Source organism: Galendromus occidentalis, unplaced genomic scaffold (assembly GCF_000255335.2).
Source record: "Galendromus occidentalis unplaced genomic scaffold, Mocc_1.1 scf7180000076524, whole genome shotgun sequence".
Lineage (NCBI taxonomy): Eukaryota > Metazoa > Arthropoda > Arachnida > Mesostigmata > Phytoseiidae > Galendromus > Galendromus occidentalis.
Genome location: NW_003804513.1, coordinates 18,221 through 31,826, shown reverse-complemented (window position 1 = coordinate 31,826; position 13,606 = coordinate 18,221). Strand labels below are relative to the sequence as shown.

Below are 13,606 nucleotides of genomic sequence, written 5' to 3'. Positions count from 1 at the left end.
TGGACGCTACTGGCTGTGGCCCCATGAGTGTGAAGTCGCCGGGTGGGTGCCAGTATCTCGCAGTTTTCGTTGATGACTACAGTGGGTATCTGTTCGTATCTCCGATGCGGGGGAGAGATGATATCTACTACGCTATGCATTCGGTACTCGTGGAGGTGGCTTCTGTAGGACACAAACTTCGTGCACTACGCAGTGGTGACGCTCTCAAGTATCAATCGCGCGGAATGAAAATGTTGTTGAACAAGCATCTCGTGAAGCAACAGTTAACGACGCCATACGTCCCAGCTGAGCATGGTCGAATCGAGCGTCAGAATCGCACAGTTATGGAGTCAGCTCGTGGAATGATGCAAGCTCCGAATCTTCAGAATCAGAAATGGAGTTCCCATCAAGAGATTAGACTGGGAGGCCCTCAATGACTCGTGGCGTGGTCGGAAGCCGACGGTCAAACATCTGAAGGGTGAGGGGAGCTCTCTTCTGGCCAGGCCTGAACAACGACGTGAAGCTTATGGCAGAAAACTGCGAAGCATGCCAGACGCACAAAATCAAACAACGAAACGGACCTCTCATCCCAGGAGAGATTCCCCGGCACCCGTTCGAGATAGTACATCAAGATCTGTTCGACTGGCACAATTGCATGTATCTGGTCACGGTCGACGGATACAGCGATTTCTTCGACGTCGCTAAGCTCGGGCATTCATCTACCACGGCCAAGACCATTAACGTGTGCAAGAGACTCTTCGCATAGAGACTCTTGCAAGAGACTCTACCCGCGATATTCAAGTCACGAGTTCAAGTCATTTTGCCGGAACTGGGGCATCCAACACAAGGTCAGCGAACCCCACAACCATCAAGCTAACGGGAAAGCTGAGTCCGCCGTAGAGGCCGCAAAGCGGCTCCTCAAGAAAGTTGAAACCGCTGGAGAGGATTTCGAGCAAGCATTACTAGAATGGCGAAATACACCTCGAAGCGATCGATGCTCTTCCGCGCAGAAGTTTCTCTGCCGGAAAGCTCGCACAGCTCTCCCGTGTCGGCCGCAGGATCTCCCTCAAAAAATCCCACAAGGAATTGAACAGATGATTCGCAAGCGCCGAGATCAGGCAAAACACTACTACGACAAGGGCACACGAAATGTTCAGCCACTCAAAGCCGGGGACAACGTGAGGATACAGTCAGAAGGTCACAAGAAGGAATGGCAGAAAGCGAGGATCGAAAAAACGGAGGGCAGGCGCCGTTATCGAGTCGTTTCAGACAATGGAACAAAGCTGGAGCGGAACAGGAGATTTCCGGAGGCCGGCTGGAGCCGGCCGTTTTTTCGGCTTGAGTTCCAGCATCATTTGTGAGCTCATGCTACGGAGACTAAGGATTCGAGTCTAGAAATTCACCCTCCACCCTATAAAAAATAGAAGCGCAAGCGCTCCGTCAAGATATTTATTGGATTGAGTCGCGGAAATGTCATATATGTCACCATCAGCGAGTCATATTTTCCCCATCAGCGTTGACCAAATTCGAACGAAGAGAAATTTGTGCCTTTCGAACCACAATCGGACACAGCGTACATACCTAAGTACCACAGGATACCACATGAGTGTCGAAGTCAAAAAGAAGGGTTTTTCGACAATCAGTAGGCGGGGAGGGGGAAATGAGAGCATTCTGGGGACATTCTCTCGGAATCGGGCTAGAAAGACCAATCAGCGAGAACGAAACTGATTGCGGCGGTTTGTCGCGCCACCGGGGGTCTACGCCACAAGCCCTACCTGTTTACATTGATGAACGCATTTTTAGCGGGGAGAATTCTGAATCCAGCGGGGCGTGCGACTCGACGAATCGGCGAGTAAGCCCTTCTTGGCGGCCTGTACGGATTCCAATGGCGGCCTAATTTAAATTTTCTAAAGTAAAGCCCCGGTAATAAATGAAATAAATGAATAAAATACAAATTCCGAGTTTATATGCATTTTTGAATGAGTTCTCATGAGCTCCTCCGATCTTATTCGCTCAAGTTTCGGTCGTATTCTGTACGAAGCTTTGTTTTGCCCAAGAGTGCACACCTATCCAGTTCATCTCGCTATCTTGTGATGAGGTATCCATGTTGCGTTGAGTCCGGGTCCGCATCATACAGTCTACTACTCGGTCCAAGAATCTTCTCTTAGATCGATTCCGTCGTCACCCCAGAATAACTCGCTAAAACAGGTAAAGTCACCAAGTCGCCAGCCCCGCTGAACTCAGAATTCTCCCCGCTAGAAATGCATTCATGTTGGGGATTTGATCAGGACCCCACAACATTGGCCGTCTAGTTTTGTCTCAGTCGGAGGTGAACGCAGTTTGGTCCAGATGATTCCTGATGAGCGGCACTTGTTTGAGGATACCGGAGGCAGGTAGTGAGGAGCTCAACCCATGAATGACGACGCGGGGTATCGTGCGGTGACAGAAGAATCTGTGTCTGAGGTTTATTTCGGAGGTGCTTTTATACCATCAGAGCTCCATAGGCTCGTACAGAGGAAATTAGTTCCAGAAAATATAATGGTACAGAGTTAACGATGTTGTGACAGTAAACATAAATAATCAGAGTCTTGGCAACCAAGTTGGTGCAATTATCCTTATCATAGACTTCGAGAAGATTCTAGACAGTAAATAATGGAAAGTCATTGTCCTATAGAGGGCAAGTTCCAACATTTTCTCCCTTACTGCGGAATGTTCGAAGAAGTTTTCAGACTCTGAATATAGTACCTTGGACATATATAAGCTCCAGTTTTTCCTGTGGGCATTCACTTCTTTCGAGAGAAAGCAACATGGTCCGACGTTCGCCTTCTCCGTTCGGTAGCAGTGATGGCTGGGCTCCCCCTTAAGGGGAGGATGCTGCTGATGCGTTGGCTGGTGGAGCTGTCTGTCCGATACTGATCGAGGATGATACTGTTCAGCTGCCTGCTCAGGCTGTCGTCCTCGGAAGCGAAGATCCAGGAACGGGTTTATACAATTTGCCTTGTTTGTCCAACGTAGAGATCGGCTTCGTTTTTCAGCAAGCTATTGATGTAGCTGGACTGTACTGGCCAGACATGAATGCTGAGACTCGTCGTCCGTATCGTGAGCAGGCTCTTCGAGAACCCTCACCTCCCAGGTCTTGTAACCGTTTCGAGAGTCTTGCTCATATAGAGCCAAATTGGACAGATACACTGAGAAACGAATTCCGTTTCGAATAAGAGGCTCAGACATTGCGATTAGGGATTGAGAAATCCGTGCTTGATTTTCGCTGGAAGAAGAGCTGTTCTTGTCTGGTTCAGGAATCTAAGTTCTAAACAGTAACTCTGGGTTTAAAAAGACGTGTCAGTAAGCTACAGAATATTCATGTAGCTTGCTCCGTTCCGTGATGGGGGGATGCCGAGAGGAATGAAGTTCCATCTCCTGGCTGAGCTTTTTAGCTCTACGCGATTCTGTGTCGACAGAAATATCCCCTTCGTGAATTCTTGTTGGAACAATCATTACTGGTACGTGAACCAATTCCTTCGGAAACAATGCATTTTAAGCAATTTATATGCATAGGTATTTCAAGCATTTTGCTGTTTCATGGTCCTGTGTATGACGGATGGAAAGTCGAGTTTTTCAGCGCGCCGGGCACAAATTGAGTTAGACTTATTTGAATGCTTGCACACTGCTTGATCAGGAGCGCAAAGGATTGAATCCATGCTGCCTTCAAGTATACGATTTCCGTGCATCATCCGTCCGATCTCATTTGACCTCTCAATCCGTCTTCGCGAGCAACTTTCTAAGAGAAAGAACGAAAGCCTGACGCCGCCATCGGTTGGAATCGAAAACCAAGAGTAGACTCAAAGGTAGAGTCGAACCACTCAGATCTGATCGAAGAAAAGTCAATCATATCATTTAATAATTCGAAGCAGCAGAAAAGAGCGAAATACATGTGACAATACAGACAACACATTGTGAGAGTGTCAGAAGATAAGATAGTCGGGTGTGCAGTCGGGCGCAGAACAGTCTCCAGCGTGCAGTATCTCTCAGCTAGTATAGACCAGAATTGTATATTTGTAGGTCAAGGAGAGGAAGGGCATGTTATGGGCTAGAACGCCCGCGCTGCGCTCATTTGAATATCTGTCAACACGAAGAGTGGTTTCGGTATGACGAGAATAAATCAGCAGATCTTGAGACCGCTCGATCCCGGCGTCGTATCTATGAACCAGCCGGCCGTTTTTTCGGCTTGAGTTCCAGCATCATTTGTGAGCTCATGCTACGGAGACTGAGGATTCGAGTCGGGAAATTCACCCTCCACCCTATAAAAAATAGAAGCGCAAGCGCTCCGTCAATATATTTATTGGATTGAGTCGCGGAAATGTCATATATGTCACCATCAGCGAGTCATATATTTCCCCATCAGCGATGACCAAATTCGAACGAAGAGAAATTTGTGCCTTTCGAACCACAATCGGACACAGCGTACATACCTAAGTACCACAGGATGGTGTCAGGTGATTTCGGCGCACATTGATTAGGGCGCATGGTCGATTACGGCGCGAAGTTGAATTGAGCGCAGTATTGATTTGAGCGCATCGTCGATTTGGGCGCGATTGATCCGAGCGCAATCGATTCGGGCGCAATCGAATTGAGCGGAATTGATTTCAGCGAAATGTTTTTGGCGCATGGTCGATTTGAGCGCATGGTCGATTTGAGCGCGTGATTGATTCGAGCGCATGATTGATTTGAGCGCGTGATTGATTCGAGCGCATAATTGATTTAGGCGCGCTGATCTCGGCGTGAAAGAATCTCGAGGCACATGTGCACGGTGACGCACATGTGCACGGCGACGCACGTTTGCGCCTTGCTTTCGGACCTTCCCTCGTGCTGAATGAGTTCTAGAATTATACGGACCAAATGCTGCAATTTGTGAACTCAACTCGCGGTCGACCGCTGTTGTGTGTGGACTTCTTTCTGTATCGGAAGGATCGCAGTTCATGCGAGAGAACGACTTGGCGCTGCGTGAATCGATCTTGCCTTGCTCGGATTACGACCCAGAAGGATTCTCACGGAGTGAGTAGATTTCAGTTGATTCTCGAAAAAAATTCGAGGAAAACGGAGGGGATGACGAGTATCAGAACGGTCGGGGAGTTTGCAGGACTAGTGTCTAGTGTTGTATTTTCCCAGCCGTTGCCTGTGCACAATCATGCACCAGATCCTGTTGGAATTGAGAAAAGACGCCACTTGAGCAAGCTTCGAGAAGTGAGCTTGCAAGAGAAGAGTTCGGTAGCTTCCGCAGTGGTCTCTTCGGTTGTTGGACGCATCAATTCGGTGGCAGTTTCAGGCTCAATGCCGAATCTCACTTTGCTCCGCCAGCAAGTCAACTACCACAGAGCTCGCGCCGGACCCTCGATGCGAATCAACCCATCACAGCGAGCTGATTTAGAGATTCCTGACGAGCTGATGGTTGGCCAATTGAATTGAGCTTGCACAATCATTTTTGAACTGAGCGCAGAAAGAAAATTTTTTTTTCGATGCTTCAGGGTACCCACTCTGGGGAGCAGTTCCTTCATTACGATTCTGGCGTCGGAGACTCTAAGAGAATAATCGTTTTCGCAACGGCGAAGAACCTCAAGCTTCTCCGAAACTGTAACGAATGGTTCATGGACGGCACTTTCAAAGCGTGCCCCTCGATTTTCTACCAACTGTTTACAGTCCACGTGAAGCTATTTTCGAGTAAAGTCATCCCGGTCATTTACGCCTTCTTGCCAGCGAAAGATGGAGTTACCTACAGGAAATTGTTCGAGCTCATCCACAAGGCGGTCGATGGCTCTTTGCCGCAAGTGATCCATCTGGACTCCGAAAAGGCTTTAATGAATGAACTTTCCGCGAGGTTCCCACTCGCTGAAATCGTAGGATGCAATTTTCATTTCAATCAGAGTCTTTGGCGTCACATTCAGAGCGACCCCAAACTCTGTCATGAATATCTGAACAACCTCGATGCCAATATGAATTTGAGGATGTTAGCCGCTTTGGCGTTTGTTCCATGCGCACAGGTTAGATCCGTGTTCGCGAAACTATTGGAATCCGATTTTATGTTAAGCACATGCCAGTTTTCTCGGCTTTTATCAATTATTTTGAGAAAACATGGGTTGGCCGCGAGTTCAGCGCCCCGATTTTCCCACTAGAATGGTGGAACTGTTACGATGCCACTCTCCATGGGACGGCCAGAACAAATAACTCAGTTGAGGCCTGGCACTCTGCCTTCGCCCGTAAGTTGGCTTCCAGTCACCCAACGTTCTATAAATTGATCGAAGTTCTGAAGGCAGAGCAGGGAAGCGTCGAGTTCGCCGTATGCAATACCGAGGCTCAAGGGAACGATAATGTGTCGAAACGAGTGTATAGGGATCGATAGAAACGTTTGGTTGACATTGTGAATGTGTTCGAAAACATGGACAATATCAAGTATCTTGAGGCTATTGCTCAGAATATTAAGTTTTAGAGCCTCCTCCTAATATATTCCACCTGAATTTTCAAAAATAAATTATTCTTTGACATGCATCGAATTGAAATACCAAAATCGCCGGGGGGGCCGACGCGCAGGAATAGTTGAATAGCATCGTGCGCTCAAATCAATCATGCGCTCAAATCGACCATGCGCTCAAATCAATCATGCGCTCGAATCAATCACGCGCTCAAATCGACCATGCGCTCAAATCAATCATGCGCTCGAATCAATCACGCGCTCAAATCGACCATGCGCTCAAATCAATCACGCGCCGAAAACAATTTCGCTGAAATCAATTCCGCTCAATTCGATTGCGCCCGAATCGATTGCGCCCGAATCGATTGCGCTCGGATCGATTGCGCCCAAATCGACGATGCGCTCAAATCAATACTGCGCTCGATTCAACTTCGCGCCGTAATCGAGCATGCGCCCTAATCAATCTGCGCCGAAATCACCCCGAACCCCACAGGATACCACATGAGTGTCGAGGTCAAAAAGAAGGGTTTTTCGACAATCAGTAGGCGGGGAGGGGGGAATGAGAGCATTCTGGGGACATTCTCTCGGAATCGGGCCAGAAAGACCAATCAGCGAGAACGAAAGCGATTGCGGCGGTTTGTCGCGCCACCGGAGCCACCACAATCGGAGCAAAGCGTACCTTAGTACCACATAGTACCACATGAGTTCCGAGGTCAAGTCGGAGGGGTTTTTGACAATCAGTGGGCGGGGGGGCATTGGATAAGGAAAAAAACATCAACTTGCACACCGGGGGATCATTCTGCAACCGCCAAGCTACATGTGCGCCGAAGTTGGCGAGGAGACAGAGCCGAAAAACGGCTCACAAACGAAGCGCTTACGCTTTTATTCTATAGGGGGGATTACAGCAGCGAAAGATATCCACAAACTCATCGTCGACAATTTTAAGAAAACCACTGCTCAAGCGAGATCAATCACTCTTGCAAACTTGTTCTACTTCGGATACAATCCTGGAGAATCAGTACTTCACAATATAAACAAATTCCGAGAACTCAACAACAAAGTCACAGCAACTGGCACAAGCCTTGACACTTCTATGGTCTGCTCTAGAATGATTCATTCGCTACCCCCCTCATAGGAAAGCTTCAAAACCAATTGCACTCTCTCACCATCAAGCACTTCATTTCTCACATCTCTAATATCAATCGTTGAAGCGAAGCTATTCGTAGAGGAAACGGCAAGTACGATCGTAACTCAGATCCTACAGCTCTACTTTCAAGAATGTCTCTGAACTCTTCTCGTAGAAACAACATTCGCCCCCCCCCACCAATCGCTCATTCAGACACCCCACTCGCTACTCTCAGAACAGATACGAAAACTCCACCTATCCGAACTCTCGAAACCCGACTCGCTACCCGAATCAAAGATCCTGTAGAGGCCGAGTCATGAGCCCGGAACTTTAGGTATCGATGAACGCATTGCCGTAATAAACAGTGTCGGCTGCCATCCAGCTGGCAGTATCTACCACGACCTAATCAGTGTCGTCACTCTTGTGAACTCTACATCGGTGACCCGGTTGAAAAAAACGAGAACTCACTCAAGAACCGAACTGGAAAAAGCTACGATGTCACACTCCGACGTCGTAAGCGCACAGCAGAACCCTACATCAGGGCCGGAGCCCTCTACGTTAGGCCTCGCTACAGTGTCGCTCACACTTCCAACCCATTGGCCCCAGAATTCAGACGTATGGTTCACAAAGGTGGAAGCCCAGTTCAGGTCAGCTAGAATCATCTCCGAAGAAACGAAATACTACAAGATCATGGCGGTCTTGCCCGAGAGTGCAGCGATCAGAGTTAGGGAAGTGGCCCCGAAAGCCAGTCTCGAGGCTGGCGACTACAACGGACTGAAGAAAAATCCGCAGGCTGCTGACTGAGTCTCTAACTCAGTCGGGTAATGGGCGTAGAACTACGCTTTTCTGAAGCCATAACCCAGTATCTTCGAGAATGATACATCAATTAATCAGATACTTCAACAAAAGATTCTTCTCCCTTACAAATACAGCAGGATTTACGGTCATAAAGCAAGTTTACTTTACTAATCCTTCACACCGAAGAACACAGGTTTATGATAACTGAAATAACTCGCGTTATTGATTATTATCTTTTCAGAAGATAAATTCGAGAAGATGAGATCAATACATGAGCGATCCCGTGTTGTAGAGAGAGAAAAATCTGTTTCGAGCTCGAGATTGAAGGAGACTTTCATGAATTGAGTCAAACAATCTCTCTTAGTTTGGTCTTGGATGTTCCAATTGAAATCTCCGCACAGTATGGTGGAAGCATTCTGTGAATCGAGACGTTGGGTCAGGAGTTGGCCGTGAATTCCAAAAAAATCCGTGATCTGATTGAAATTAGTTCCTGGGGAGATGTATACCACAACGAGTAAGATCGGCCGTTCTCTAATCAATATGTCGGCGAAACAGATGTCTCCGTGGGAAACTTCGAGATGTGGTTGCTCATATGTTGTCGTGACCGAGCAGCCCATATCTATATTAGCATATATAGCGACTCCACCGGTTCTGTCTACCCTTTTGTTTCGAGCGATCAAATTGAATCCCCGGATGCCGATTTCTTCAGTGTTTTTCATCCAAGTTTCCGATAAACAAAGCAAATGAGACTTCATCAGTAGATCATCGTTTTCGAGATCGGAGCAATGAGCTCTTAAACTCTGTACGTTGAAGTTGAGAATGATGATATTGCCAGAAATTTTGTCCATCGTAGACTGGTCAAGCGTCTCGAATTTGTTCTTCGCCAGGCGAGCTAGTTCGCTTCTCAACTGTATGATCTTAGGCGAAGAAGATCCACCGGCATGATAAAACTTGAAATCGTTCGAAGAGTTTGTCATGAACAAGCCATCAATCGATCGGACTCTTGACATGGCAACATAGACCAATTGCTGTTGTAGGGAACGATGGTAGTCGAACACAACCTTCTCGAATGTGGCTCCTTGGGACTTATGCGTGGTCATAGCGCGAGCTAGACAAAGTGGAAAATTAGATCGGCTACACCGAACCGTACTGCCTTTGGTGACAGGAAAAGTTACTTTCCGTCTGAAGAGAGGTGTCCATGAGGTCTGTAAGTCTTTTCTTGTAACTGCCATCGGTCTGTGCTTTGTTCTTGCTAAACCTCCGATGCCTAAGTTGTCAGAAAAGTCTAACCATAGGCAGAACGGTTGATCTGGGGAATCGGTGTCAGCATCGTCAACCTTGAAGTCAACTTGTTTCAAAGAACCGATGGCGCCATTCACGATACCATCCTCGACGTCTACGTTACAGGTGACCATGTATGGTTGGTTCAACTCCAATGGAATATGGTAGAGAATGTTGCCGGATTCTGATGGTGTCATTTTATGAACTTTAGTTCGAGCCGTCGAGAGTTGGTTTTGATCGTGGTGACCCAAGTACACGTCGACAGCCACCGATGTCCATTTTGGATGAACGACGGATTTGTTATATTCATCCACGTCAACATTTTTGTGGAATAAACGTATCGCGTCATTTGCTTCTGTTTCGCACCATTCTCTGGTGCGGAAACGAGCCTCGATGATCGCTCGTTCCTCTTCTGTGTGTGTGTCCCCATCTCCAATTTTCGTCAAGATCGTGGAAAATAATGTATCAGCTTGACGCATCACTTGGCGGAGGGGGTAGTATTTCAAGGACTGCCAGAGAACTGATCGATGAATTCCTCTGGTTAATGGTTCGTAGATTGGCTTCATGGAAACAGGAGGTAATTGCCGCAGGTCACCACAGGAGATGATATCCATGCCGCCAAAGGGGGAATCGTGGTCCATCGTGATATTTTTCAGTCGTTCATTGACGGTGTGAAAGATTCCCGCACCGATCATACTGATTTCGTCGATGAAGACTATTTTGATGCCAGCAAATGCACAGCGATATAGTTGCATTTGCTCGAATGATAACCCACCTCGACGTTGCATTGTACAAATGCTGAAGGCATGATGGACGGTTGTCCCTCCTATGGCTAAGGCGGCTTTCCCAGTCGAAGCAGCGGAAACGTAAACGTTTCTTTCGGAGTCGTGTGTTTGTACGAAGCGATTGTAGGTTTCCATTAAGAGTCTAAGTGTGAAGGTTTTCCCGCAGCCTGCTGGTCCAGTGAAGAATATTTGCACTGGAGGCAGGGTTGGATCGAAGATCCGGGCGATGCAGTGTTTCATGAGTGCTTTCTGCTCGAAATTCGCTCGACGCATTGCTTCACAATAGTCGGCGGCGCTGAGAACATTGCTCCTCTTCTTAATCACAGATGACATGGAATTGGGAATTTTCACTTGACGAATATCATCGTTATGTCGTGCGAACGTTCGATTGGGATCATGAAAGTAACCCTCGGTTTCTTCGGAGTCTTCGATGCTCTGGTCTTCTTCTGCTTGAAGCCATATTTCTCGGAACTTGCTCACATTGTTCTCAAAGTCTTCATAACAATCGTATCGTTTCCGCCTTTCAATAATACGGAGCTCGTTCTCGTCATATAGTTTGAGAAAGTTGTCATCGTCTAACTAGTCGATGTGCTCATTGCGGAATGGGTGGAACAACATGACCATGCTTCGCTTGTAATTTAGCTCATCAGTTGGCTTGAAGTATGTCCATCGGATAATCCGTGCGTAGTCCCTTTCTATGAACAAGTCTTCTCCGTTTGGATGTTTTTTGCCTCTCACTTGACGAGTAAGCGAAGTGAAATCTGCTACAGACATGTCCTCTAAGTATGACGGTCGCGATTCGTATTTTTGGATGACGTTCTGGGACCATACGTCCGTCGATTCTGCCGGTAGACCCTCGGAGTCCATGGCAGCTTTCGTTTTATGGCAAAGAGTGCGCTTGTTTGGGACGTCGGTCGTGATATATATAGTATCTCGACTCGCAACACTCATCGGCTGTCGCAAGCAAAACCAGGCGGCTTCTTGAGCGGTCATCTCGACCGAGTCCAACATCCGAACACTGAGACGTTTAAGGAGTTCGGTGTATTTCTCGTCGGGGTATTCATCTTGTAAATTTGTCATTTTACGGTGCAAATCTGAAATACCGCGATTGGTTTTGTTCACGTACTCGACGACGTAAGCTGCGCAAGTATATTCGTCCAGAATGAATTGCAAGTCCATGTTAGATTTCAGGGTGTTAGCAATCCATGGATTGAAAGTATTCGTCCAGATATCTTTCATATCTCTCCGGTATAGAACGATGGGACGTTTGATGGATGCTCTAATCACATTGAGGTAGTTGTCCTGAGTAAGATTCATAGAGCTCAAGAAGTCGTCGATTGAGTCGAAAGATCCCTCTTCAAGCGCTTTCCTCAATATGAGGCCCTTCTTCGTGACTTCTTTTCTTCTACCATCATCTTTGGCCATCGGTACCACGATTCGAGTGATTTCACTCGGCCAAAATGGTATATTGAAGCGACACACGGCCGATGACGCGTCCGTAGTTCCTTGATTCTTATAGCAAGTGAATGTGTGTTGATGGACTTGTAAAGTGGCATAATCTTGTTCGATGATTTCGTTACGGATATCGACCGAGCAGGGGATTACCATCCGTTTGACCGAATCCTTATGACCGAATCCTTATGACCGAAACCTTATGACCGAAACCTCTTGGCCGAAACCGCTTGGTCGAAACCGCTTGACCGAATCCGCATGACCGAATCTGCTTGACCGAAGCCGCTTGACCGAAGCCGTTTGACCGAATTAGGCTCCTCCCAGAGAGTGATCTTAGCTCATAGGTTCTCTCAGAAACTTCACATGAATTAATTACGCTGATCGAGTACGTCCAGAAAGTGGGCTTCAATCTCAAATCTTGATGTGCTCGCTTGTCGTGATCCATGATACGTAGAAAGTTCGATACGTACATGTCATAGTCATCCCTCTCAAGTTCATCACCTCTTGGTTCAAATACGCAATAATATGAGCATTGTCAACTAATAAACTTGTGATAAAGTCGTCGCTAACGCTAACAGCGTCAATTCCTCGTCTTCCATCAGAACTCACAACGCCGAATGGATGTGTAGAGCACAGCAACAGAAGGTTCTTGGGTCTAGCGGAATTCCCCAGCGAACCTGGGAGGAGCCTAATTCGGCCAAACGGCTTCGGTCAAGCGGCTTCGGTGAAGCGGATTCGGTCATGCGGATTCGGTCATGCGGATTCGGTCAAGCGGATTCGGTTATGCGGTTTCGGCCAAGCGGATTCGGTCATAAGGATTCGGTCATACGGGTAGTCCCCGAGCAGAGTTGATTAATCAGAGCGACCGTCTTCGGCATGTTTTCCGAGAGTGGCTCGTTGGGGTCATTATTAAGCCAAAGAAGAACATGCACATGTTAAGTTAAAAAAGGTTCGGTATGAAATTGCAAAAAAGCAAATAAACTGTAGGCATCTTGTTGTCCGATAGTGCCCCACAAACTGTGTTTTTTCCTCGATCGGAGGTGGAAATCCGATTTGGCCCGCGAACCGCCCCAGCATCCGAAAGTGGCCCGTCACGAATTTGAGTTTGACACCCCTGCCCTAGAATAAGTGTTCCGACGATATCATCCTTCAGCGTAATTGTTTTTAGATATTGAATATTTTGGAATAAATCTTTTCCTCGAGTGAATGTTCCTTGTATCAATATTATTAACTAGCGCTCCCGGTCGCCGCTTCGCGGCGACTCGGTATCGCTAGACTCACTACACATGCGCTAGCTCCGAGTGCGCTGGCTCCGAGTGCGCTAACGCCGAGTGCGCTGGCTCCGAGTGCGCTGGGTCCGAGTGCGCTGGCTCCGGGTACGCTTGCTTTGGTCGCGCGTGCTCTTGGTGAACGTCCCGTTTCCCCGCTTCCCCGCTTCCCCGTTTTCCCGCTTTCCCGTTTCCCCGCTTTCCCGTTTCCCCGCTTTTCCGTTTCCCCGCTTTCCCGTTTCCCCGCTTTCCCGTTTCCCCACTTTTACCGTTTCCCAACTTTCCCGTTTCCCCACTTTCCCGTTCCCCTACTTTCCCGTTTCCTCGCTTTCCCGTTTCCCCGCTTCCCCCGGTTTCCCGTTTCCCCGTTTTCCCGCTTCCCCGTTTTCCCGTTTCCCCATTTTCCCGCTCCCCCGTTTTCCCGCTTCCCCGTTTTCCTGCTTTCCCGTNTCCC

The 13,606-nt window shown here is 47.8% G+C and overlaps 2 protein-coding genes across 2 annotated transcripts; one reads left to right on the top strand and one right to left on the bottom strand.

Moving 5' to 3' along the window:
- Positions 1-5,307: 5,307 nt before the first annotated feature.
- On the top strand, positions 5,308-8,372 carry LOC108865248 (uncharacterized). The gene is made up of 3 exons (XM_018642099.1): positions 5,308-5,424; positions 5,502-6,014; positions 8,175-8,372. The coding sequence occupies exons 1-3, from the start codon at positions 5,308-5,310 to the stop codon at positions 8,370-8,372; spliced, it is 828 nt and encodes a 275-aa protein (XP_018497615.1).
- Positions 8,373-8,533: 161 nt separating this feature from the next.
- LOC100900962 (uncharacterized) lies at positions 8,534-11,905 on the bottom strand. The gene is given in 1 exon segment (XM_029113288.1): positions 8,534-11,905. A coding segment is annotated over 1 exon segment (3,324 nt). The 5' UTR covers positions 11,858-11,905.
- Positions 11,906-13,606: the final 1,701 nt, after the last annotated feature.